This window comes from Physeter macrocephalus, chromosome 17 (assembly GCF_002837175.3).
Source record: "Physeter macrocephalus isolate SW-GA chromosome 17, ASM283717v5, whole genome shotgun sequence".
Taxonomy (NCBI): domain Eukaryota; kingdom Metazoa; phylum Chordata; class Mammalia; order Artiodactyla; family Physeteridae; genus Physeter; species Physeter macrocephalus.
In genome coordinates, this window is record NC_041230.1 from 39,442,926 (window position 1) to 39,469,775 (window position 26,850).

Consider the following 26,850-nt stretch of genomic DNA (forward strand, 5'->3'; position numbering starts at 1 on the left):
TGAACTTGTTGATTTCAAAGAAACTGTCTAGCTTAAAATGGTAGGACTCTATAACTAGTCCCTATTTTTCAATCTGTATTTTTACATTTAAGGATCTGCCTGCAGAGCTGCTCTCACACCACCAGGTGGCCTCAGTTAACCTTGGTCTATATGTGTAGTATTTTCATTTTCCCACTCTGGGCCACATTTCCCAGCTCTACGACCTTTTTTCCTAGTACCAATCCTTGTTGCTTCTTAATCTTCACGACATCTTTTGTTGCTGTTGTTCCTTGACTTTCTCTCTAGTGTTCTTTTGGTCCTGGAGAAGACACTTATTGCTAAAAAACAATCAGAGGTGGCCTTGCCTTTTGCCAAGTTGTGGACCCTTATAGGACTGTCATCCCTCAGAAGGGTCTAGGAGGGAGAGGTTTGCTAACTCTTGATGGGAACTCAGGTTCAGGCAGTCTTGTCATCATGGGTAAGGAACGTCAGTTATATGCTCTGATTTGGGGCATAGGATAGAAACCGTCCAGATGGGTTTTGTCCTAGTGATCTGGAGTTTCCACCATGGCTGATAAATGCTACAAAAGGAGCTTGTCTAGCATCCAGCCCTGGGCGTATGCTTGCTTAGTTGGTGCTGAGCCCCTGGCTTGCTGGTGCCGTGTAAGCATCAGAAATGCTGCCACATGAAGGAAATGAACAGAAGAGGAAATGCAGATGGTTAACAAGTACATGGAAAAACTATTCAATCTGGCTAGTAATTGAAGAAAAGCATTAGAACAAACAAGCAAAGTCTGGAAATGGCATATAGCATGGTGTGGAGTCAGGCTGCCGGGTGCACATTGTGGTTCGAAGCTCCTTGGATGTGTAGCCTGGGGCAATGACCTAACTTCCCCAAGCTTGTTTCCTCATGGGTGAAATGGAGTGATGATGTATTTCCTGCCTCATTGTAAGGATTCGGTTAGATAATGTGTGCATAGCATAGTATCTGTAATAAGTGCTCATTAACTCTTAGCTATTATCTTTATACTATTTTTTTTTTTACCTACATGATTTGCAAAGGGTGAAAAAAACAGTACTCAGTGCTATGCAGTGTTTGGTGAAATGGATATATTCCTATAGTGCTGATAGGTGTCTACATGGGTTTAGAAAGGAACTGAGCAGTTTTAAGAACTTTAAAAAATGTTCATATCCTTTGGAAAAGTACTCAGAAATGCATGCAGATACTATATACATTTGTGGTCGTTTTCCCCGAGCCGAAAGTTGGAAGCAATCTATTCAACAATGAAAGAATAGTTGACTAAATTATGGTGTATGCTTGTAATGGGCTTATGTTGCAGCTTTTTAAAATGGATTTTGCGGGGAGAGGAATTTTTAAAGAATTAGAGACATAAAAGATGAAAGTCTAGAAAGTCTGTATTTACCAACATCTTGATGATGATTATCCCAGTGCTTTCGGGTTAGGAGTGATTTTTTTTCTTATGCTTCTTTTCTTATGCTATTTTTATATCCTCACGTTAATAAAGAAGTCTTTTTAGAATGAGGAAAAGACAAAATTTCTTTTTCAAAAGAAACAACAAAAAAGAGGGAGAACATCTGCCACAGGGGGGCAGCCGGGAGCCCTCTGACTCATCCTTGACTTCTGTCTTTCCTGGCCAGTGGTGTCAGCAAAGCCCAAGGTGCATAGCCGTCAACCTCGAATTAACTCGTTTGTGGAAGTGGCAGTGGATGGACTCCCCAGTGAGACCAAGAAGACTGGAAAGCGAATTGGGAGCTCCGAGCTTCTCTGGAACGAGATCATCATTTTGTAAGAGAAAACCCCTTCTCTCCGAATGCAGCCCCCCGGGGGAATAGAGGAAGGGGTTGTGGGAGATCCAGGTTTCCTGTAGCAGCCTCTCTAGTCCTTCCGCCTTTGGTCCCTGAGGCATCTTCTCTTCGGGTGTTTCTACATCATCGAGCTCACGGGGTGTTCATTGTTAGCTAGATGGTTACAGGGTCAGCTCTGGGGGGGAAAGGGTATATGTGAGTGTCTTCCTCTTTGGGGTTCCCCCCACCTTCAAGACGTCAGCAGTGTAGTTTCTCTGTTTTCTTCTAAGTTACAGGAGTGACTGATCTGCTTGGATATGATGACTCAAGTATTTGTTTTCCAGGAATGTCACGGCCCAGAGTCATTTAGATTTGAAGGTCTGGAGCTGCCACACCTTGAGAAATGAACTGCTAGGCACCGCCTCTGTCAACCTCTCCAATGTCCTGAAGAACAATGGAGGCAAAAGTATGTACAGGGAAGGGGTACCTGATGTCATTCATTTGTGGGGGTGGGGAAAAGAATGTGAAGGCATGGATGTCTCTCACATGGTGGATAAACCTGGTGATGTAGTTTCCTCCAGGACCAGAGGCTGCAGTTACTGTACTCCCCGTGGATGTGGTCCGTGGAGTTCTAGGAAGGCTGAGAGCTCCTCTCTGCCTCTATTGCGGAGCTCAGCGCCTTGGTCCAGGGCCCCTAGTGGTGGGATGCACTGATGTCTCCCCCTTGACCCTTCCTCAGGGATGCATACTTTCCCTCTGACCCTCTTTTCCTGATCCTGTGTGACGTGTAGAATCAGACTGTCAAATGCCTCCAGCCTAAATCATTACTTTCCTAGTCTGATCCCTCAAACACAACAAAGGAGCTTCATCTCTGGGTGGGTGTGTACATGTGTGCCTGCCTGTCTGCGTGGAATGGTGTTACAAATGATGCCCTGTGCTTAGAAGGCGCTCGATAAACATTTCCTGGATGTTGGAATGCAGTGGAAGCTCTATCATGAGTATTCAGCATGCCTCAGCTGCACGGAAATCTAAATCCTCACGTCTGTTTATTGCTGTTTGTGGTCAGTGGAGTAACCCGTGGCTGAGGTATCGGGATCCTCCCTCATAAAGCCTCTATTCAGAGCAGTACCAGATGTGGCGAGGGAATGCCACAGAAAGAAAGGCTCCTTCTTTTCTTGATGTGTGCTGTCTAGCAAATATTTTCTGAACGTGGATTTAGTTTAAGAGATGTGTGGGTGGGGAGCCCTGAGTCCCAGGGAGAGTGCTGCTTGATTCAAGAGTCTTTCCTTTCTGAGCCTGTCCTTTCTGATGGGCCTCTTGAGTGGTGTGTGAGGCTTCCCCGGTCTTTTCCTTTCTGCTGGGCACACACTGATGTGGTGAACCCACTCTGGACTCGGGAATCGTCTGAAATGAGGATCTGCCTCTCTTCTAATTCTGCAGGGAACACCGCGCTGCTCTGTCTTCTGAGTCGGTCTTTATTTTCCCAAATGCTAGCCTGCCTTTTATAAATTGATTCTCAAGGAGGATTATATTTACTGTGTCATTTGGAAATAGACTTGTGGGCATTCTCACATTAGGATCAGCAAGCGACATGAGTGTCCTTTTTCATTTGTCCAGTTGGCATACTTCTGCTTTCAATTCCAAGAGTAATTGTTGAAAAATTGGGAATCACACAAAAGCACACAGACACACAAAGAAAATAAAATTCTCCTAGAAGCACAGTACCTAGTGATAATTATTGTTAACATTTTGATATATGCCTTTCTGAGCTTTTTTTCTCTGTGTACAGTGTATTAATATTTAAGACATCAGTGAAACAAAATTGAGATCATACATGAACTTATTATTTTGCAACATGCATTTTTCTCTTTAAAATGTATTACTATATCTTTATTTTTAATTGTGATAAAAAAACACATAACGTAAAACTTACCGTCTTAACCTTTTTTAAATGTACAGTTCAGTGGCATTAAGTACATTCACAGGATTCTGCAGCCATCACCTCCATCCGTCTCCAGGACTTTTTCATCTTGCTAAACGCAAACTCTGTACCCATTAAACAGTAACTCCCTCCCTTCTCTCAACCGACACCATTCAACTCTCTGTCCCTCTGAATCTGCTTACTCTAGGTACTGCATATGAGTGGCATCATACAGTATTTACCCTTTTGTGTCTGGCTTCTTTCACTCAGCATAATGTCCTTAAGCCTCTTTCACGTGGTACATATCAGAATTACCTTTTTTTTCTTTCTTTTTAAATTTTATTTTATTTTATTTTAGCCACACTGCGCAGCTTGTGGGATCTTAGTTACCTGACCAGGGATTGAACCCGGGCCCTCGGCAGGGAAAGCACGGAGTCCTAACCGCTGGACCACCAGGGAATTCCCAGAATCACCTTTTAAAAAATATTTATTTATTTATTTATTTATTTATGTCTGCGTTGCGTCTTTGTTGCTGTGCGCGGGCTTTCTCTAGTTGCCGTGAGCGGGGGCTGCTGTTTGTTGCGGTGCGCGGGCTTCTCATTGTGGTGGCTTCTCTTGTTGCAGAGCATGGGCTCTAGGCGCGCGGACTTAAGTAGTTGCAGCACGCGGGCTCAGTAGTTGTGGCTTGTGGGCTCTAGAGTGCAGGCTCAGTAGTTGTGGCACACGGCTTAGTTGCTCTGCGGCATGTGGGATCTTCCCGGACCAGGGCTCAAACCCGTGTCCCCTGCATTGGCAGGCAGATTCTTAACCACTGCACTACCAGGGAAGTCCCCATAATCACCTTTTTAATGCCGAATAATATTCCATTGTATGCCGCATTTTGTTGATCCATTCATCCATCCAAGGACATTTTTTTGTTTTGTTTTGTTTTTTTAACATCTTTATTGGAGTATAATTGCTTTACGATGATATCCAAGGACATTTGGGTTGCTTCTAGTTTTTGCCTGTAGTGAACAGTGCTGTTGTGAACATGGGTGTCCAAATATCTCTTCAAGTCCCTGCTTTCAGTTCTTTTGGATATATATTCAGAAGTAGAATAGCTGCATCACATGGTAATTCTATTTTAATTTTTTGAGGAACCGCCATGTTGTTTTCCATAGCTGTTGTACCATAAAATATTTAATGGTTCCTCAAAAGTCAGTTTTTGATGACTGTCTGGTAGTAGTCTTATCAGATGGCTGTGTGAAAATTTAAGGTTGAACATTTGCATAGTTTTCAGTATTTCACAGTCACAAATAATGCTATATAAGTTTACAAATCTTTGTACCAATTGTTAAAAATTTGTTTTAAATTATTGAACATAGACTTACTGGATTTAAACGTTTTTCAAGGTTGTGGACACATATTGCCAGATTACCCTCCAGAAAAGTTCTACCCATTTATCCTTCCATCAGTTGTAGCCGAGATGGCTGGTTTCTATTGCACTTTGGCATTTATTGGATTTATTTGTAAAAAAAAAAAAATATATATATATATATATATATATTTTTTTTAGCCTATTTTATAATTAACATTTTGCCAGATATGGTTCATCTATTTCTTTTTGGTTGCAGTATTTAAATTAAATTACAGCTGTTTCAACCTTTTATCCTAGATTCTTCAGTATGCATCTCATTAAAAAAGGACTTTTTTTACATAATTACTGTACCATTATCACACCTGGCAATATTTACATGAATTCCTCATTATCACCTAATACCCAGTTCATATTCGATTTCACCATCTATCTCAAAGTGTTGTTTTATAGTTGGTTTGCCCCAACCTGGATTTGGGCAGGGTCCCCTCATTGCATTTGGTGGTTATGTCTTTGAAGTCCCCCCACCTCCACTCCACCTTTTTTAAAGCTGTAATTTACTCAAGGAGACTGAATGTTTTTAAAGTGTGTTTATTGCCTTATTAATGTCCTTTGCTCATTTTTATACTGAAATGTGCATTTTTCTCTTTTGGTTTGGAGAGAGCTCTTTATATGTTAAGGCTGTTATTTTTTGTTTTGTAATTTGTGTTTTCCCAGTTTTTCATTTGAGTTTTAATTTTTCAGGCTTTTTTTTTCTTTTTTCCATATAGATATTTTAAACTTTCTGTAGTCAAGTCTGTTACCTTTTATATTTTCAGCCTTTTCTTTTATGTTTTGGAAGGCTTTCCTTTATTCTGAGATCAGGTAAATGATCACCTCTATTTTCCCCTAGTTCATTGTGATTTTATTTTCTTAATTTAATTCTTCATCCAAATGAATTTATTTTTGTGTACAGTGTGAGTAGGGATCTAATTTAATTTTTCCTAAATAGTTAACTGATTACTTTAGCACTACTTATTAAATAACCTATCTATATCCCCAGTGATCTGAGTTGCTACCTTAAGCATATATTAAAAACATATGTATATTTAGGCCTGTTTGGGGACTTTCCATTCATTGTTGTTTTTTATCACCCTTTTCAAATCACTCTGTCTTAGCTAGTATAACATTATGTTATGTTTTTAAAATCTGGCAGTTCAAGTTTCTCTTCTTTTCAAAATCTTCCTGCCTCTTTTCTTTGCATGGATGACACCATCACATGAATTTTAAATTATTTTGTCAGTTTCTCCCCTCTTCGTATTCTCCTTCCCCCAATCCCTTGAGATTTTTGTTGGAATCTATCATATGTAAAGTTTCTTTATGGAGAATTTTCATGCCAGGAACATGGAATGTCTCTAAATTTACTCAAATCATTTTGAAGTTATCTTCAGATAGATTCTTTTAGTTTTTAAAGAAGCTTTGATATTATTTTCAGTGGGATCTTTTTCTATTATGTCTCCTAACTTAGTGTTGTTGGTATATGAATATTAGTTTCTGTATTTTCTTTTATATAATCAGTCACTTGCTGAATTCTTAGTATAGGTTTTCAACAGTTTCTTTTGGATTTTCTTGGTAGACGTTTATGTGGTTTCTAAGATAGATAATTTTGATCATCTTAGGAGATAATTTTACTTCTTTTTCTTTGTTAGTTGCTTTGTATACAACTTCCTGTTTTAGTGGTGATGGAGTGAGCATTCTCCCCTAATAACCAAGCTTATAGTGACTTCTTTAGGTGTCAGGTTGGGTATTAGTTGGTAACCTGTCTTCTTGGTTTACTAATCATTGTTGTCTTTTAAAAAAAATCAGGATAAGGGTTGAATTTTGAGCAAATAACTTTTATTTTATCTTTAAAAAATAGTTATTTATTTATTTATTTGGCTGCGTCGGGTCTTAGTTGTCGCACGCGAGATCTTTTAGTTGCGGCATGCAGCAAATAGCTTTTGAGCAACCATTGGGATAATTATATGATGTTTCTCCTTTCAATGTATTATATTAATTTCCTTTTAGTAACCTTAGAATTTCTAGAATATACCTAATTGCTCATGGTAGATTATTCCTTGAAAAATTTTTTAGAATTACATGTTCATATTTTATTTGGGGGTTTTCCATCTAATTCATAAGTGACATTTGTTTGTAGTTTTGTACTATTTTTGTCAGCTTTGGAATCAAGGCTAGGCTAATTTTATAAAGTAAATTGAAGTGCTTTCCAACTTCGGGAATAGACTCTATAACATGGGAATTATCTGTTCCATGAGTGCAGGAAAGAGCTCACCCATAAAACCAACTAGGTCTGGCAGCTTTCTCTGAAATAATTCTTTGATGACTTTTTCAGTTTTTTCCCCATAATGATTGGTTTGTTCAGCTTTTCTGATTTATCTTGTGTCAATTTTGTTAATTCATATTTTCTGAGAAAACTATTTCATGAGATATTCAAATTATTAATATAAAGATTTGAGATAGCATTCTCATTTTTAAAAATGTTTCTAATTTTTCTCACTTAAAAATGTTGATATTTGTGTGTTTTTTCCCCATTTTTTTTTCTTGACCGGCATAAATATTTTTGTTTTAACTTTTGGCTTTTAATTTATTTTTCACAGGACAACTACTTGGACTTACTTATCAATTATACCATGTTTTCTAATGTTAATTTCTATTTTTAACTTTGTTAACCTTTTTCATCTTTTTGCTTTATTTATTCAATAGTCAGTGATTTATAGCTTTTGGAGTTGAAAGCTTAGTGCATTTATTTTTGTCCTGTCTTATTTAATAATAAAAACATTCTTGCTTTAAATTTGTCTTCGATTTTTACCCCACTTGGTATTCACATTTTTTTCTGTTAAAGAAAAGTGCACAAATCTTAAGTGAGACAGCTCAATGAATATTTACATGTGTTCACATCTGTGTAATCACCACTCAGATCAAGAGATAGAACATTCCCAGAACCCCAGAAATTTCCCCATGTCCCTGCTTGCCCTGCCCTGAGATAACAACTATTCTGAATGTTATCACTATTGATCACTATTGATTAGTTTTGCCTATTCTTGAATTTTGTATCAGTGAAATCAATATGTTTTCTCGTGCCTGGCTCTTCATTATATCTGTGAAATTCATCTGTGCCTTTGCATGTAATGAGAGTTTGTTGTTTTTACTGGGGCATGGTATCCTATTGTATGAATATACCACAATTTATTTGTCTCATCTCCTGTTGGTAGACATTTGGGTTAGTTCCAGTTTTTAGCCATCATGAGCAAAGCTGCTGTGAACATTCTTATACATGTATTTTGGAAGACACAGACATGCACTTCTGTTAAATCTGTCTATCTATGTGTCTGTCTATCTATATCTATCTTGGGGACTTGTTTCATAGGGTGGATGTATGTTTAGCTTTAGTAGAGACTGTCTGGTGGAGAACCAGTTTGCCATCCCCTACGTTTTGCTATGTTCTGCTCCTTTTTTGTAATTGCTCTTGTGATTTTCTCTTTGAGCCCAGAGTGACTCAGGAGGCTGTTTCCCGTGGCTCCCAGGGGCTGTGTTGCTTGTGGCAGTGGCTGCAGCTTTCTGCTGCTCTCGCTGATGCCAGCCTTAGCACTTTGAGTGTGAGGCTAGGTTGAGTAGTGAGGCACATCAGATCCGAATCTGATGGAAAATTTGGGCAGTGGGCTGCTTTTTCTTAGAAAAACAAATCTAGGATGACAATATAGATAATATTCTGGCTGTGTTTCCTAAAGCCTTCTGTATAGAGCAAGGCTGTTTCTGATTCTTGTAAATCTGTCATGTAGAGAAGTGCTTAAGAACATGTAGACTCTGGAGTCGGACTCCCGGGGTTTGAATCCTGATTTCACCAGCTTTGTACATCAGACACTTAACTTCTCAGTGCTTCTGTTTCCTTGTCTGTAAAATATTGTTTTGAGATTAAGTGAGCTAACAACAGTATGTGACACATGTTCGTAGTATAGTAGTAGTAGTAGTAGTAGTAGTAGTAGTAGTAGTAGTAATGGTAGTTATTATTCTGTCTCCTCTGATACTTTCCTTCCCAAAGATTGGGAGGTACAAATCCCGGAGATGGACAGCAGAGACCCAGTTTCCTGATATGGGACCTCCTTGCCTAAATGGGAGGCACCCCTGAGGTTGTTCCAAGAGAGAATTCTAAGACTGGACAAATGCAAAAGCTTTGCAGGTGTGGAGTGGGGAGGCCATTATTAACATGGGACATTTTTCAGCACCACGGTCTTGGAGCCTGCTCTCCTTGGGGAGCTGCTGGGCGGAAAATGTTTCCAGAGTGGTGTCTAAGTATGAATATGGTTTCGTAGGGTAGTGGGTCACAGTAGGTGAGGTGACTCCTCTCATTGTGGCTGGGTCTTCCTGAAACCACTTTTCCTGGGAAAGGGAGTGATGGGTAGTGGTTGCCCCACCTGGTGTTTTTCTGCTCCATGGGACATAATTCATTCTTTCATTTGCTCCCTTGTTTTCCCCTGGGTGGACTTGGAGGTTGACTGGGAGACCCAGCTGATGTTTCCTGCCTCCCCCTGGCCGAGGGATGCTGCAGTGGAGGATTTTACTCAAGTCCGGCAGTTACGTAATGGTCAGCCTTGGCTGACTCCGCAGGGACATTGACCTGGCTGTGGCTGCACAGAGGACTTGACCAAAAGTCCTGGTTTGGCTCTTAAGGATGGTTCTAGTCATCTCTGTATGGAAGTCAGCTTTTGAGTTTGACTATTGCTTTTTTTAAGATTTATTTTTTGGGGACTTCCCTGGTGGTCCAGTGGTAAAGAATCTGCCTTCCAATGAGGGAACAGGGGTTCGATCTCTGGTCGGGGAACTAAGATCCCACGTGCTGCGGGGCAACTAAGCCCACGCACCACAACTACTGAGCCTGCATGCCACAACTAGAGGGCCTGCATGCTGCAAACTACAGAGGCCATGCACCACAACTAGAGAGAGAAAACCCACATGCCACAACTAGAGACAAGCCCACGAGCTGCAACAAAAAATCCTGCCTGCCGCAATGAAGATCCTGTGTACTGCACGTAAGACCCGACGCAGCCAAAAAATAAAGAATAAATAAATAAAATAAAATAAAAATTAAAATAAAAAAATCTTAAAAAAAATGTTGAGTCCCCGAAGCAAGAACCAATGCTTTAAAAAATAAAAATATAAAAATACTAATAACATTTATTTTTTAAAAAATTGAATGAATACCAATTTAAAATTTATTTATTTATTTGTCTGCACCGGGTCTTAGTTGCAGCACGTGGGATCTTCGTTGCTGCCTGCAAAATCTTTAGTTGCGGCGTGCGAACTCTTAGTTGCGGCAGGTGGGATCTAGTTCCCTGCCCAGGGATCGAACCCCGGCCCCGTCCATTGGAAGCACGGAGTCTTAGCCACTGGGCCACCAGGGAAGTACCCTGAATACCGATTTTTAAAAACCTTTTTATTAGGGGAATTTTCAAACATAATCCTCATCCCCCAGTAGTCACCAGCATATGTTTCATCCGTACCTGCCCGCTGGATGATCTTCATTTCTTTCTAGCTTGGTAGCAGATAGGAGCTGAGACCCACTTTTCTCTTGTAGCTCTCCTCTCTGGTAGCTGGACTCATCCACACTGCAGACCATGTCACTACCAGATTGTCCTGCTTTCAGGGAGGGAAATATGGCTTGAAGTAGACTAAGGAAAAAAAAATCCAAACTTCTTTATTTTAAAATAATTTCAAATTCAGAGACAGGTTACAAGGCTAGGGCAAAGAACTCCCCTATACTCTTCATCCATGTGGTGATATTTTGATGCATTTGCCTTAACATCGTCTGTATATGCATGTATGGTGATTTGCTGAATCATTTTAAATTATAAATCTTATACATCTTTGTCCCTGAATATTTAAATGTGTATTTCCTAAGAAGGATATTTTCTTGCCTAACCACTATAAATGAACCTAATCAAGAAATCTAACATTTTTACAGTATTGTTATATAATTCGTATTTTCTTAGTGTTGCAAAAATGCACTTCAGGTGGTTTCCAGGATCCCGTGCAAGATTGTGCATTACCTTTGGTTGTCCTTAAATCTGGGGTCAGTTCCTCAGCCTATTTTTGTCTTTGATGACACTGTCGTTGTTAAAGAGTTCAGGCTGTCTTTTTGTAGAATCTCCTCAGTTTGGATTCAGAGTACTACACATTTTTGGCAGGAGCATTCCAGAAGCGATGTTGCGTCCTTCTCAGCGTGTCAGGTCAGGGGGCACACAACTCAGCTTGTTTCATTCTTGATGATGTGACCTTTGACCATTGGGTTAGGGTTGTGTCTGCCAGGTTCTCCACTGTAAAATGACTGTTTTCTCTTTATAACTAAGAAGTTTTTTATGGGGAGATACCATACTTTGAGACTATGTAAATATCTGTTCCTCATCACACCTTCACCTACTAGTTTTTTGCATTCATTAATGATTTTTGTCTGAATCAGTTAATATTCTGATGGTCGCAAAATTTGTTTTCCAATTTAGTTGTTCCTTCTACATTTATTAGTTGGCATACTGCTACAAGGAAGAACTTTTCTTTTCTTTTTTTTTTTTTTTTTTTTTTTTTGCGGTGTGCGGTCCTCTCACTGTTGTGGCCTCTCCGGTTGCGGAGCACAGGCTCCGGACGCACAGGCTCAGCGGCCATGGCTCACGGGCCCAGCCGCTCCGCGGCATGTGGGATCTTCCCGGACCGGGGCACGAACCCGTGTCCCCTGCATCGGCAGGCGGACTCTCAACCACTGTGCCACCAGGGAAGCCCGAACTTTTCTTTTTCCTTTTTGTAGGTATGTATTATCAGTCTCAACTCATGGATTCTTATTTTATGCATGGCTTATAATTTATTACTGCCATTATTTTGATGCTCAAATTATCCCTGGTTTGGCCAGTGGGTGCCTCATCAAGCTTGCTCCTGTATCCTTTTGACATGTCCCCATCATATATTTTTTTCCAAACATCATCCAACATAGATAGAATTTACTGTGTGACAAAGGTGGCATTTAAAATCAGTAAAGAAAGGTGAACAAATTGGGACCATTGGTTAACCCAGTGGTTTTCAAAGTGTGGTGTCCAGATCAGCAGCACAGGCGTCACCTGGAAACATATTAGAAACATAAATTCTCAGGCCCTCTCCCAGTCCTACAGAATCAGAAAACCTGGGGATGGGGCCCAGCAATGTGTGTTTTAACAAATGCTCCAAGGCATTCTGATGCCGGTTCAAGTCTTGGAACCACTGAGTTACCACTTGGGAAAAAATACAGTTAGATACCTTCCTTACACTGACACTTGTGCTGGTTTTCTTTATTTAGTTCTTAAACGTTTAACCCTTTAATCAATCTGGAGGTTTTTTTGGTGTATGGTATAGGCCAAGGATCTAGTTGTATTTTTTCCTTATGGGTTTTACGGTCTCACCGTTTTCACTGGAGGGAGTGCCAGTATCAGGTTGGACATACCTCTTCTCACTGCTTTTTTAAAAAAAAATTTTATTTTTTTGGCTGCGTTGGGTCTTAGTTGCAGCATGCGGGGTCTTCGTTGAGGCATGCGAGATCTTTCGTTGTGGCGCATTGTCTCTTCGTTGCCGCACTCGGGCTTCTCTCTAGTTGTGGTGCGCGGGGGTCCAGCACATGTGGGCTCTGTAGTTTGTGGCACGCGGGCTCTCTTGTTGAGGCGCGCGAGCTCTGGCGTGCAGACTTAGTTGCCCCGTGGAATGTGGGATCTTAGTTCCCCAACCAGGGATTGAACCTGTGTCCCCTGCATTGGAAGGCGGATTCTTTACCACTGGACCACCAGGGAAGTCCCCTCACTGCTCTTTTTCTTCAAAACTTTATTGGCTCTTGAGCCTTCATTTTTCCTGAAAGACTTTATGTATACACACACACACATAAATATCTATTCTGTGTCTATATATTCAAGGTGATGAGTTTATGCTGAAATCTCCAATTCTAATTCAACCTCACAGAGTTCTTCCTAACTTTCCTCCTTCCCACACGAGAACCCTGGCTCTCACCATCATCCACATATTTACTCATTTCTATACGCACAGGAGGCGGTTAGAGAATTGCTGTACCCAGACCACTGTGAAAAATGAAGTACCTTCGAAAAGCTTTTTGCTTATGCTCTTCGTTTTCTATGCGTGTCTGTTTTCTTTCCCCATGTGTGTCTCCCAGATTAAAAAAAAAAAAAATGAGAGAGAGAGAAAAAGCAAACAGCTCCCTATTTATTTAAAAATCTTATAAGCAGAGGGTTGTTACTGTACTTTATGTTCCAAGAACAGATAGGCCAGTCACGAGGTCTGCACCACCTCCCTCCCTCTTCCATGAGGATGGAGTGTTCTGGTGGGTGGGCCATGCATCTCAAGGAGGCAGGCCTGACAGACAGTGCGTGCATTTATTTTAAAGTAAACACCACACTGTTTTTCCAGTTTTTCAACTGAAAGAGAAATAAACCACTGATCCTTGGAACCTGAGTCAGAGGGAGAAGAGAGAAAAGTTTTTAAAATTGCTCCTAAGTTAAAAACAATTTTAAATTTAAGTTTGAGAAATTATTCACTGTTTCTTCAGATGAGGAGGAGGCGGGCAAGAGACAAAAGTGAAAAGAAGGATGTGACAGTCCTGTAAGCTGGTAGGGAGCTATTATTTAGGGCATAGCTACAAACTCCAGTGCCTTGATTAGGCCTGATGGGAGAATGGCCAAACCAGTTCTGCATAGCCAAGTAGTTACTTTAATGAACCTGGTAAACCACTAAGACCTAGTTATTTCAGTCTCATGGAATACTCACAGAAGATTTCTGAGAAATTCTCTCTTGCTCCCCAAATTGAAAATAGTATAATTGTATCTCTGGGATGCGCCCCCCAGCCCCCCATACCACAATCCGCAGATGCTCAAGTCCCTTATATAAAATAGCATAGTATTTGCATATTACCTATGTACATACCCCCGTATACTTTAAATTATCTCTAGATTACCTATAATACCCAATACAATGTAAGTGCTTTGTAAATAGTTGCTGGAGCACAGCAAGTTCAAAGTCTGCTTTTGGGGATTTTTTTTTCCTGAATATTTTTGATCCACACTTGGTTGTATCTGAGAATATGGAGCATGTGGATATGTGGCGGGGGAGGCTGACTATTAATATTTTTTCTGATAATAAAAGCAACATATGCTCCTAAAACTGAAAATGTTACTGTTATTTTTCTGATTATTATTGTTGTTTTATGCTTATTGAAAAAAAAGACAAAGAACATTGCGAGTGCTAAGTATGTACCAGGCATTATTCTGAATTTTTGATCTCTATCTATCTATCTATCTATCTATCTATCTATCTATCTATCTATCTATCTATCTATCTATCTATCTATCTATCTATCTATCTATCTATCTATCTATCTATCTATCTATCTATCTATCTATCTATGTCTGTATCTGTTCTTTCCATTTAATCCTCCTGCATACCTATAATGTAGATTGTACTGCCATCCCCTTTGATGAGGAAATAGGCAGATGTTATGTAACTTGCCAAGATCACATAGTAGGTGGTAGCAGAGTTGGGATTTAACCCAGGCCCTTTTGGTCTCAGAGCCTTTGCCTGCAACGTCTGCATACACTGCCTTCCAAAGAAGGAGAAGGTTAAAAATCACTGGAAATTCTTTTTCTTCCCCCCACGAAGCTAGCAAATCTTGTTCTGTTATTATGAACTCCAGTGAATGTTTGCATTTTTTAAAGACAATTTTTTAGAGCAATTTTAGGGTTCACAGCAAAATTGAGAAGGTACATGGAAATTTTTTTATTCAGACCTAACCCGGTTAATATTTTGTTATATATCCACTCAGCTTTTTGGGGGTATGTCAATCATATATATATAAAATATATATATGTATGTGTGAGTGTCTAACTTTTTCCCCAAACTGGGAACTCACTATACATATTGCTTTATAACTTGCTTTTTATCCACCCAGTTTTTCTACCTCAATGAAACTAGATCCTTTTAATGGCTACAACAGCATTTTTTTGGTATGAATGCACCGTAGTTTAACAGATCTTTTATTGTTGGCCGTTTCTTCATCTTTACTACTACAAGCAAGACTTTTCAGTAAATTCTTGTAATGATATCTTTGTTCTCCTGTCCTTTTCTTCCCTTAGGGTAGTAAATTCCTAGGCATGCATTGCTGGGTCAAAAGGCAGGCACGCTGCAAGTTTTGTGATATCTGTGGCCTGGGTCTGCTGCAAAGACTGGACCTGTTCACACAACCCACTGTGTGTGTGCACGTGTACTTGTTTCCCTTCCCCCATTGGCGCTGGGAATTGCCAGTCTTTTAACCTCTGCCAGTCTGTTCGGCTGCGACAGTGATTTCTCTTTGTTATTTTAATTTGCATCTCTTTTCTTTTCTCTTCTCCCTTTCCTTCTTGAGGAACTCCTGGGTAACCTTTTGTCCTTACTGCCTTGCTGCAAATGCTGTACCAGGTCTCCAGTCACCTCCGTGTGACTCCATCCAGGGTCAGTTCTCACTTCCAACTCACTTGCCTTGCAGATTGGATACAAGGAATCCATCCCTCCTCCTTGACCTCCTCTTTTCACTTGGTTTTCAGGACACCATGCCCGGCTGGTGTTCTGTCTATCTTTCCAGTCGCTCTTTGCCAGTCTCCTTTGCTGGTTTTCTCCTCGCTGGTCCAGAAGCCTTGGGATACCCCAAGTTGGCTTAGTCCTGCATCCACTTGTTAATTTATACCTCTTCCTTTCACGATCTCATCCAGCCTCACGGCTTTAAATTTGGTCCTTTCACCTATGACTTGCACCCTGGGCCTTTCTCCGGGCAACCTGAGACCCTGTTTCTAAATGTCTAATCAGCATCCTCGAATTAACATGTTAAAAGCTGAGCTATCAGCTTTCCATCTCAGGCAGCGGAGGTGGAGATTTGGTGTTGCTCAGGCTGAAAACCTGGGTGTCCTCCTTGATGCCATTCTTTCTATTACAACCCACACCCTGTCCATCAACATGTCCTGCCCTCATTACCTTCAAGATCCCTTCGAGGAACCGACTGTTTCTCACCCTGACAGCTGCCGTCACCCATGTCCACCTCACCACCACTTCTTGACTCAGGAGGCAAAGGCCTCCAAACTGGTCTCCCGGCATCATCTGCCTTTGTCTCCCTACACTTCATTTTTGAGCCCAGCAGCCAGAATGATCCAACCCATAAGTCAAATCACATCACTCCTCCAGTGGTTGCCTTTCTCACTAAAACTAAAAACTGGAGTCCTTCGCAAACGGCCTAAAAAGCCTTCCCTGCTCTTTCTGTCACCTCTCTGCTACCCCATCTCAGTCATTCCACCCTCACCAAACCGCCTTCTGCCCACAGGCCTTCGTGCTCTTCCTCCAGCCCACTGCTGCTCTTGCCTCAGGGCCTTTGCACCGCCCTGACCTTCCTCCCCAAATATTTCTTCCTTGTGTGTCCTCCTGCCTTTCTCCCTCACCCACTTCCAGCCCACTCAGGTGTCACCTCAGTGAGGGCTTCCCTGATCAATTCAGTGATTAAAAAAAAAAATTTTACCAGGGTGTGCAACATCACCGTGAACTTTCCCACCACCTCAGTAAGATGCCTCCTGCTCACTTAGCTCCCGTCCCCATTAGCTCCTCTTCCCACCCCAGCCCCTGGCAACCGCTAAGCTGCTTCCTGTAGATTTGCCTTTTCTGGACACTTTATACAAATGGAATCATACATGTGGCCCTGACCAAACCACCTTAATTTCAGTTCCTCCCTGCACAACATTCCCTATTCCTTTCCCTGCTTTATTTTCTTTTCAGCAGTATCCCCATATAGTATATATATTTTTTGTTTATTTCTCTGACTTATTGGCCTCTAGGACTAGAATGTGAGCTCCATGGGGGCAGGCACTGTTTGGTTTTTGTTAACTCTTGTACATCCCCTCACTCCTGTGCCCAGAACACAAAGAAGATACTAATAATATAATATAATATATTATACAATGTAATGTAATAATATGATATTAGTATATATATATAGTATACATATTTAATTAGATTAGTGAGGATGAACATCTTTTTATGTGACTGTGGTTTTTGTGGCCAGTGTCGTGGCTGACCACTGAGGCAGAGGTAGGACCAGGGTAGTGCCGGGTGCCCTCTCTGGGGAGGCATCAGGTAGAATCCGTCCCCAGCCTCCAAATGCAAGCCTTTGTTTCATTTGACCGCCATCCACTGGCAGCTGTATCAGTGACTACTGTTTCCTTGATTGGCACCAGATGCCAGGCATTGGGATTTAAAACCATCTGTAATAGCCTCTGAAAAGCTCCCTGTGTGTTGCTTTCCATCTTTGTGCACCTCAGGCAGATACGGCCAAGCCAGAACCTCAAGGAATTTCTGAAGAAGCCAAAAGCCACCCCCTCCCCCGACCCCAGACCCCCAGCTTCTCAAAGTTACAGCTGGGCCCAGCTCGCGGCTTTGGTGTCAGTGGAGAGCTGGTCGAAAGAAAAGGTCCTTTTAGCCAGAAGTCTCGAAAGTAAACACACAGGCCCCTGCAACGCAGGGTAAAACAGACCTGCTCTCTGTGTCACCGGCTGGGAGGCTGCCTTGTGAAACCTCACCTGAAAAAAGAAGAAAAGCTTTCTGTCAGGAAAGCCATCCCCTGTACGTGGCCGCCTCAGCGTGGCCTGGGGTGTAAGGCCGCCTCCAGAGTGTTCTGTAAACTTACTGGCTTTGGAGGGCCGTCAGCCTCGTGGGAATGCCTGTTTGAACAAAGAGTGATTCCACCCCTCAAAACACGAACGCTGGCTGAGGCTGTGCCCCTTTTTCTTTTTCGAACGGTATATTGAAAACGTTTGCATTTTAATCCATAGTATTTGGTCAGACAGTTTTCCCCTCTTTTCTTTCTTTCTTTCTTTTTATTTTTCTTTTTAGACTTATGAATTTGTCAGTGTTGGATCAGGGTTTTGTGTGACAGAAAATTTCCTTCTTTTCTAAAGGGCATTTTCTTAGGGTTGTGAGAGGGGCCTGCGGCGGTTCGGGGGTGGGGGCAGGGTGGGTGTGAAGTTTATTTACCAGCGTTTGCACAGTAAATCCCTTTGAGCACTGGGCTAGATGCCGGAGATGCAGCAGTGAACTAAGGCAGACAGTCTCGGAATTTAGGATCTAGAGAGGAGAGCCGACAGATGTTGGACAGATAACTGGTGCAGACTGTTCCAGTTGTGACAGATACGATGGAGGAAAGTGCAGGGTGCTCTGAGAGTATATCATTCAGGACTTCACCTAGACTAGGGTCAGGGGGTGTCAAGGAAGGCTTCCCCGAGGAAGTGACACCCGAACTGCAGAAGGATGACAAGCGATTGTCCGTGCCAACAAGGAGAAAAGCATTCCAGGCTGAAGGAAGCCTGGAGGCAGGAAAAAGCTTAGTTCAGTCAAGTTACACAGAGAAGGCCCCCAGGGCTCTCTGGGCCTGGGCAGACAGCTGCTCAAGATTATGACCAAAAACGGCAGGAAGGAGGCGCCCAAGCAGCGCTGTCCAGTAGAAATGTGATGTGAGCCACAGACAAAATTTAAAGTTTTCTAGTAGCCACATTAGAGAAAGTAAAAACAGAAATAAACAGGGGAAATTCGTTTTAATGATCTATTTTCTTTAGTCCAATATATACCAAATGTTATCATTTTAACATGTGAGATCTGGTGTGTCATTTACACTCCCAGCACATCTCAGTCTGGAGATAGGAAAATGAGACTGTTGCTTGGATATGAGCAGTTTCCTTCCGCTTGCCAGAAAAAAAACGAACCCTGAAACATTGCATCTGATGACGGGGCCTCTTCCTTGTGCCAGTTCCCTGAGAGTGGCTCCCGCCTGCCTGCCCGTCCGGTCTCCCAGGTTCTGCAGGGGAGACACCGCGCCTGCCGGGGTCATACGAAGATCAGACCTCATTTAGCTCATCAGAGTACATGATTTCCTCTTTTCCTTCGGTCTTCTGGGATTCTAGGAGCATTTTTCTTAGAGCAGGAGACTTACTCTTGTAGGAGAGTGGTGAGTTGGGAGGGAAAGCGATCCTGGATCAGAGTAAGAATGCCACAGTTACACGCTTGGTGCGGTCAGTGCTGCGGTCAGGTACAGAGCGGAGGTTTCCACCTTAGCGTCAGGCCCGGCCTGGGGGATGCTGTTTATTATGTACAGGACAGCAAGGCACACAGTTCTCAGAATATGATGTCTGTGTCTTCCCTCCCTCCTGCTCTGAATTAACTGATTAATGTTTATTTACACACGTATTACACAAATTCATTCTTTTGGAGCCGGGGACATTGTGGTAAAGGCTGAATTCCCTTTGAACGTGCTGCTCCCTCAATCCTAAAACCCTCCTCAACAGATAGATTGCTTCTGTATATATATATATATATATATTTTTTTTAAAAAAATGAACCTTGACCCTTAACTCACAATCATTTCAAATAGATTATAGATTTACATGTAAAAACTTCTTTTTTTTTTTTTTTGTGGTATGCGGGCCTCCCTCTGCTGTGGCCTCTCCCGTTGCGGAGCACAGGCTCCGGACGCGCAGGCTCAGCGGCCATGGCTCACGGGCCCAGCCGCTCCGCGGCACGTGGGATCCTCCCAGACCGGGGCGCGAACCCGGTTCCCCTGTATCGGCAGGCGGACGCGCAACCACTGCGCCACCAGGGAAGCCCTGTATATATTTTTAAAGATTCTTAGGATACTTTACAAGTCAAAGGGCACAACTTGTGGGCCTAGGGTGAATTCACTTTTGCATGTGTAGTTTATACGTGTGTTTTTGTGCTGGTGTTTGCAAGTCTGATGACTTCATACAAAGTTGACGACAGTGACCTATGTCATGGGGAAAGGGTTTGGAATGTGGGTGATTACATCATATTTTGAATTTCTTTTTTTTTTTTCATATTTTGAATTTCTGCTTGCCGGGGCACGAACCCATGTCCCCTGCATCGGCAGGCGGACTCTCAACCACTGCGCCACCAGGGAAGCCCTTGAATTTTTTATAATAAGCATGTTGTTTAAAAAATTGTAAGTTAATATTTATTGTGGAGCAAATATTATATAGCATAAATGGGGAAATTTTTAAACTCTTTATTATGGAAAGTTTCAAAGATAAATAAAAGTAGAGAGAATCACATAATGACTGAATCATCCTGTATCCATTACCCACTTTGAACAATGAGGAGCACGTGTCCAGTTGTCTTTCATCTCTGGCCCCCACTTTTTGGGGATGTATTTGAAAGCAAATCTTAGGCATCATGTCATTTCATTTGTAAACACTTCTGTATACATGTGTAACTGATATTGGAAATTGAGAAAAAATACATATTCACTGTGCGGATAATGGAAATTTAAAAAGTGAAACCTTTATTTCATAATCTGACTCTTCAAACACAACTTATTGTTTTTCTCTGCTTCATTTATTTCTTTGCCCCTTTACATACTTATTTTTACAGGGTTTTAATAATAGGGTGCTTTTTATAACTTCATGTTCTTGTTTTTTTTTAAATTAACATCGTAGTGTAAATGATTTTCCATGTTGTTCACTCTTCATAATCATTAATCCAAATCTTAATTGTGGCATAATATTTCACTCGTTTGAAATTTGTAATTTTGCAAAAGCCATTTTTTAAAAGGGGGAATTTTTTTTTTATTGTGAAGTGATTACCACAATAAGTTTAGTTAACCTTCATCATCTCAGATAGATACAAAAAGAATAAAGGAAAAAAAATGTCTTGTTTTCTTGTGATGAGAACTTTTAGGATTTCCTGTCTTTGCATCTTTCCAGTAGATCATACAGCAGTGTTAACTGTAGTCACCACGCTGTCCATCACATCCTTGGTCCTTATTTATCTTACAACTGGAAGTTTGTACGTTTTTTTGCGGTACGCGGGCCTCTCACTGCTGTGGCCTCTCCGGTTGCAGAGCACAGGCTCCGGAGGCGCAGGGCCAGCGGCCATGGCTCACGGGCCCAGCCGCTCCGCGGCACGTGGGATCTTCCCGGACCGGGGCACGAACCCGTGTCCCCTGCATCGGCAGGAGGACTCTCAACCGCTGCGCCACCAGGGAAGCCCTGGAAGTTTGTACTTTTCGACTACCTTCATCCCATTCCTCCACTCTGCTGATTTGTTTAAAAGCAGAACCTTAACCATGAAAGCACTCTTCTAGCTGGGCTCCTGGATTTCACTATTCTGAGACCGTTGAAAAGGAGGTTTGTTCAATGAAGGCCTTTCTCTGCTGTGTTTACAAACACGTCCTCAATTCTGTGCAATGGGGAGAGGTGGTATAGTCACCGAGGTTCCCTGAGGGCACAGAGAGTGGATGAGCTGCTCAGATGGGCCTAGTCTAGGAATCCTCCGAATTAATCGGTGATGAGGACCACCCCCGTCCTGGGATAGAGGAGCTCTAATGACAAGGCCACAGTAATTAATGTGAACTGACAGTTTATCCTAAAGATGCAACTTTCCCAGATCTGTATTTATTTCCCCTAAATCACTTTAAAAATAGGCTATAGCTTTACAAACAGTGAGATTCACCAAGACAGATGAGGCTTTTTCTCGTTTCCTATGTGAAGGGGACCCTCGGTTGATTCAAGAGGGACTCTTTGTCTATAATGTACCTTATTAGATAGATGACTCAGATGAATAGCCAGTTCTGAAGTGTCTATGTCAGTGCATTTTTTTTTTTTTTTTGCAAGTGAGGAAAAGTACGTGTAGCTGCAGGGGTCTGGACTGTAGAACACTGGGACCCTGAATCGAGAGAAATAAGGACGATCATGACTGGCGAATCTGTCATGTACCGAAACGAGGATGCATGTGCCTAATCTCTCCTCCATCATTCTCGTGGTTGGAGGCGAGCCGCCCGTCTTCCTCCCATGTGAAGGGCAGACTCTCCATCCATGCTTTGGAGCCCACCCTTTCCTGCCTTCTCAGGACTCCTTTCTGACTTTCCTCCTGCCTCTCTGACTGGTCTTCTTCCCCAGCCTGCTTCACCCTGCAACGTGCTAGCTCTTTGCCTGAAACTTCAGATCACAGTTGAGCTGTCAGTTCCTCCGGAAACTTTTCCTGATGCCCTGACCAGGCCAAATATCCAGCACTGATGGAACCATCAGGTCTCTTGCATGAAATCTGTTTCACAGTTGCAACTTTACATTTCTTTGTGACATTATTTAGTTACTTCTGTTTCTCCCACTGACTTGGGAGGTTCCTAAAAGCAGAGACTATGTCTGTTTTCCTTCTTCATTATAACCCAGCTTCTGGCACAGTGTCAGGCACATAAGGGATGCCCAGAAAATGCTTCTTGAATGAATGCACAAGAAAAAAAGGAGAAAAATAAAAGTTTACAAACTGGCATTGTAAAATGAAGCTCTTTTCATTTTTAGAGGAGTTAATGCAACCCTCAGTCAACCAAGACTTTAAACTTTCATTTATTTATTTATTTATGGCTGCATTGGGTCTTTGTTGGTGCATGCGGGCTTTCTCTAGTTGTGGCGAGTGGGGGCTACTCTTCGTTGTGGTGTGCGGCTTCTCACTGCGGTGGCTTCTCTTGTTGCGGAGCACGGGCTCTAGGCGCGCGGGCTTCAGTAGTTGCGGTGCCCGGGCTCAGTAGTTGTGGCACGCGGGCTCTAGCGCGCAGACTCAGTAGTTGTGGCGCATGGGCTTAGTTGCTCTGCGGCACATGAGATCTTCCCAGATCAGAGCTTGAACCCATGTCCCCTGCATTGGCAGGCGGATTCTTAACCACTGCACCACCAGGGAAGCCCCAGCCAAGACTTTAATTTGGAGATGATTAAGGATACGTTCCCAGCAGCAGCCTACAGAAGAAGCTTCAATGCCAAGGTAGACACTTCCTTACACCATGTGTTCTGGGAAGACTCTGCCAAGGCTTGAGTGACGGGGGCCGAGGGAAGGTGGGTGAAGCAGAGTCAACCTTGGTACCCCAACAAGAATTCCAGTGTCTACAGCGTGCTGCTAGCTTGGTAGAAGAGGCTTTCTCTTGTTAGGCTCTGGCTAAGGTTGGAAGCCAAAGAGACATCGTAACAGTAAATACTGGAAGCCTCTGGCTTTCTTTACTGTGAAGGGAACGTGAAAGAGTGTTCTCTTTAAACCTGGGGTAGCCTCCAGTCTGTGTGTGTCTGAGTTAACCGGGAGCCAGGGAAGGGAAAGGAGACTGTTTACTCTCTGCCCTTCTGGAATTTCCTCCGGTTCCATTCCTCTGTGCCCCAGTGTTTCACAGCTACGTGTAGAATGAACACTGACCTGTTAATGAATGCCCTGTTTATTTTCACTTTCTTTTGATGGGCCTATGGGATTGAGGGCAGAAAGAGGCCGGAAGAAGGAGGTTTGTTTGTTCCACTGAACAGCTCTGTTAAGGCCAAATCAATCACATCTTCCTTGGGCTTCTGAGACTCTTGGCCCGAGAGTACTTGGTCTCCCTTAAAAATATCCTACTTTGTGTCCTGTTTTGTTTTTCTCAAATTTCCAGGTAAATCCTTACATTTGTATTCTGAGTTAGGAAGAAAATATTTTTTCTCTTAAACGATATAAGCGTATACATGCACATACATTTTGGTGGTGTGAGAGCAGGGAAGGACAGTGATGACAGAAGATTCTAAAGCAGAAAGTTCCTTCATACACTGCAGTGAAACTGTCCAGGCAGGGCTTCTGGACTTAACTGAATTGCATTATAGGGGCACAGTTTGGCAGTTCTGGTTTATGTAGTTTTTTTCTTCTGTCGGAATGAGGAAAGCAGCTTCCATGCCCTATTTATCTATACTTATTGGTACCATATGCAAACAACATACTAAAAAGTCCATGTCAGGAAAGGGAAAAAGTAAGTCTTAGAAAAATATTACTCATCCTTGTTGCACGTAACAACTCTTCCCAATAGGAAATTATTAACCTGAAGCCACTTGCAAATCTGAGGCTTTGAAGTAAGGGAAAATAACCGTCAGAGCTACTCCCTGAGCAGCTTGATTGTATATTTTCTACCTTTTCATATTTCAAAATGTGTATGTAACATTGAATTTGTGTAAGTTTTTTAGTTTACAGTCACTGTTTGTTCTTTAGGTATGCTGGCTTGAAAAAGAAAAGCTCTTATGGAAAATGTCAAAATACACAAAAGTAGAAAGAATAGTCCATGCACCCCTATGTGCCCATCACTCAGATCCACAGCGGGCTACAGATGGCCATTCCCACCCCACCCTCCATGGGGTTATTTTCACATAAATCTCAGACACGTTTCATTTACAGATATTTCAGTATGGATCTCGTAAAGGTAAGGGCTCTTAAAAACCATAACCATGATACAAGCTTCATACCTGAGAAGCTTAATGGTAATTATTTAATCTCATCAAATATTCAGAGAGTTTTTAACGTTTCCCCAGCTGTCTTCAAAATTATTTTCCCCCCACCATTGGTTTGTTTGAATCAGGATCCAAACAGGATTGGTAAGTCTCTTAAGTCCCTCCCCCTCCCCCCACAACCAGGGATGGAACCTGGGCCCTGGACTGCCAGGGAATTTCTTCTTAAGGCTCTTTTAACCAATATGTTCTCCTTCCTCTTTTTATCCCTTACAATTCATTGTTGATGAAACTGGACAGTTTGTCCTGTAGTTTCCCACATGTTGGGTTTTGCTGTTTGTGTCCCTGAAATGTGTTTTAACATGTTCCTCTGTCCCTCTGTGTTTCTTGTAACCTCACACCTGTTGAGATCTAGATCTAGAGACTTGATCTGATCCAGGTTCTTATTTTTTTCTTTTTAATGAGGTGGTGTGTGTTTCCACCAGGAAGCACGCTATGTCTTCTTGTCTCTTCTGGTGTGCCGGCTTTTAAAGGGATCTCCTGGCACAGTCCTTGAAGATTTTCCTAATTCTTTTCCCCTAGCTTCTAATCTCCAACCCTACCGCTGTATGTGGACCTCCATAAAGTAGCGTTACAAGGTATTGGTAACCAGTGGGTGCTTAGAAGAGAAGAAGGACATTTGCTGAAGTTAGCATGAGCTCAGGACTTTGGCTTTTTCGGAGGAACTAAAGTCTCTTGCCATCGGGATATTTTCATTATATATGTTCTACTTGGTCGTAATTGAATCTGACTTCCCCCAGCCATGCTCTCCGTTTGTGCTTTTTGCAGCCCCTGCCTATGATTTGCCCAAAGCTTTGATTCCAAGAGCCTGGTGGGCCTGTGGGGACTGACCAGTGTGCTCAGTGGGGAGCCATGGGGCTTTCCTAACACGTGCTGGAAAGGGGGAAAAGGGCGAGTCTCCCTTCTGCTACCCTGCTCCCGGAAGACACTGCCATCGCCTGGCCCATGCTACCATCTGCTCCCGCCTGCAATATTGCAGTGACTTCCTCCCTGGTCTTGTCTGCTTCATCTCTTGCTCCTCCTGCAGCTGGAGTCACTGCGCTGCAACAGAAGTCACGTCCCTTCCTTGCTCACGAGCCTCCAGTGACTCCCAGTCTCCGGCCGAGTAAACGCCAGCGACCATGCCAGCGCTCCAAAGCCTTCCTTGTGAGCTTCCAGTTTCCTACCGCCCTCATCTCCTGCTTGTCTCTTTCCTCATCCACTCCAGCCACACTGACCTCCCTGCCATTCCTCAGATCTGCCAGGCATGCCCCCATCTGGGGCCTCTGTGTCTTATTCTCTCTCTGCCTAGAATATCCTTCCTCCGGATACTTACGTGGCTCCCCTGCCTCATCCTTCTCTAAGTCTTTGCTCCATTGTCACTCTCCCGGTGAGACTTTCTCACCACCCCAGACCCGCCTCCCGCTAAAGCACTCTTTATCCCTTCTCCTCCTTTCATTTTTTTTTCTACTGCATTTGCCACTGACAGATTATGCAATTTACTTTAAAAACAAAAAAACATTGCCTAGTGTCTGTTTGCCGCAACTAGAATATAAACACCCTGGGGCACAGCTTTTTGTCTGTTCTGTGCCTGTTGGATCTCACCAACCAGAAGAGTTTGTGCTCGCTACACACGTGTGGACTGCATGATTACAGCTGGAGCAGGGCCGGATGAGGTGGACGGTGGCTGGTGAGCCTCCTACGCTCAATCTGGTTCCAGTTCTGGAACTTGACTTACTACATCCATGTTTTCATCAGTTTCTTGATTTTTGAGCAGTGCCTGAAAAGGCGGGGGAGACCTGGTGCAAGAGAAAGGCCCTTTGTAGAGTTGATGGCGTTGCTGCAGTGAAACCCGAGGGCCCCAGAGGAGAGGTGGCTCGGATTCCAGTATATGTTTTCCAGCCACACTTACTCCTTTTAGCCTCCCCTGTATGCTTAGGTCTGTCACTCAATTAGCTAATGGTTTCTTTAGTCCCATTATGTATTGTAGTGCTCCCCTGGCTCAGGTGTGTTCTTTTTGTTTTTGTTTTTTAAGAGAATAATAGAGTGTTCTATTCTCAGAGGTTTAATTCTTTAATAGCCGTGCTAATTAAAAAAAAAAACAACCCAACCCTTTCCCAATGTTTTATCATGCAAGTTTCCAACATGCAAAAGAGTCGAAAGAATAACACAATGAATGCCCAAATGCCCTTCACCGAGAACCAACACTTCTTAAGATTTTGCTGCATTTGTTTTACCTGTATGTGTGAGCCTGTGAGTGTGGGTTTTTTTTTTTTTTTTTTTTTTTTTTTTGTGGTACGCAGGCCTCTCAGTGTTGTGGCCGCTCCCGTTGCGGAGCACAGGCTCCAGACGCACAGGCTCAGTAACCATGGCTCATGGGCCCAGCCGCTCCGCGGCACGTGGGG

At 42.6% G+C, this 26,850-nt stretch overlaps 1 protein-coding gene across 3 annotated transcripts in view; it reads left to right on the forward strand.

Annotated features, from left to right (window-relative positions):
* The window catches only part of WWP2 (WW domain containing E3 ubiquitin protein ligase 2), a 148,175-nt gene that overhangs the window by 30,386 nt on the left and 90,939 nt on the right, over positions 1–26,850 (forward strand). For all 3 annotated transcript variants that reach the window (XM_007129038.4, XM_007129037.4, XM_028477486.2), the window contains exons 3-4: positions 1,639–1,786; positions 2,130–2,251. In XM_007129038.4, coding sequence (XP_007129100.1) covers positions 1,639–1,786; positions 2,130–2,251 — 270 coding nt within the window. The remainder of the gene's footprint in view (positions 1–1,638; positions 1,787–2,129; positions 2,252–26,850) is intronic.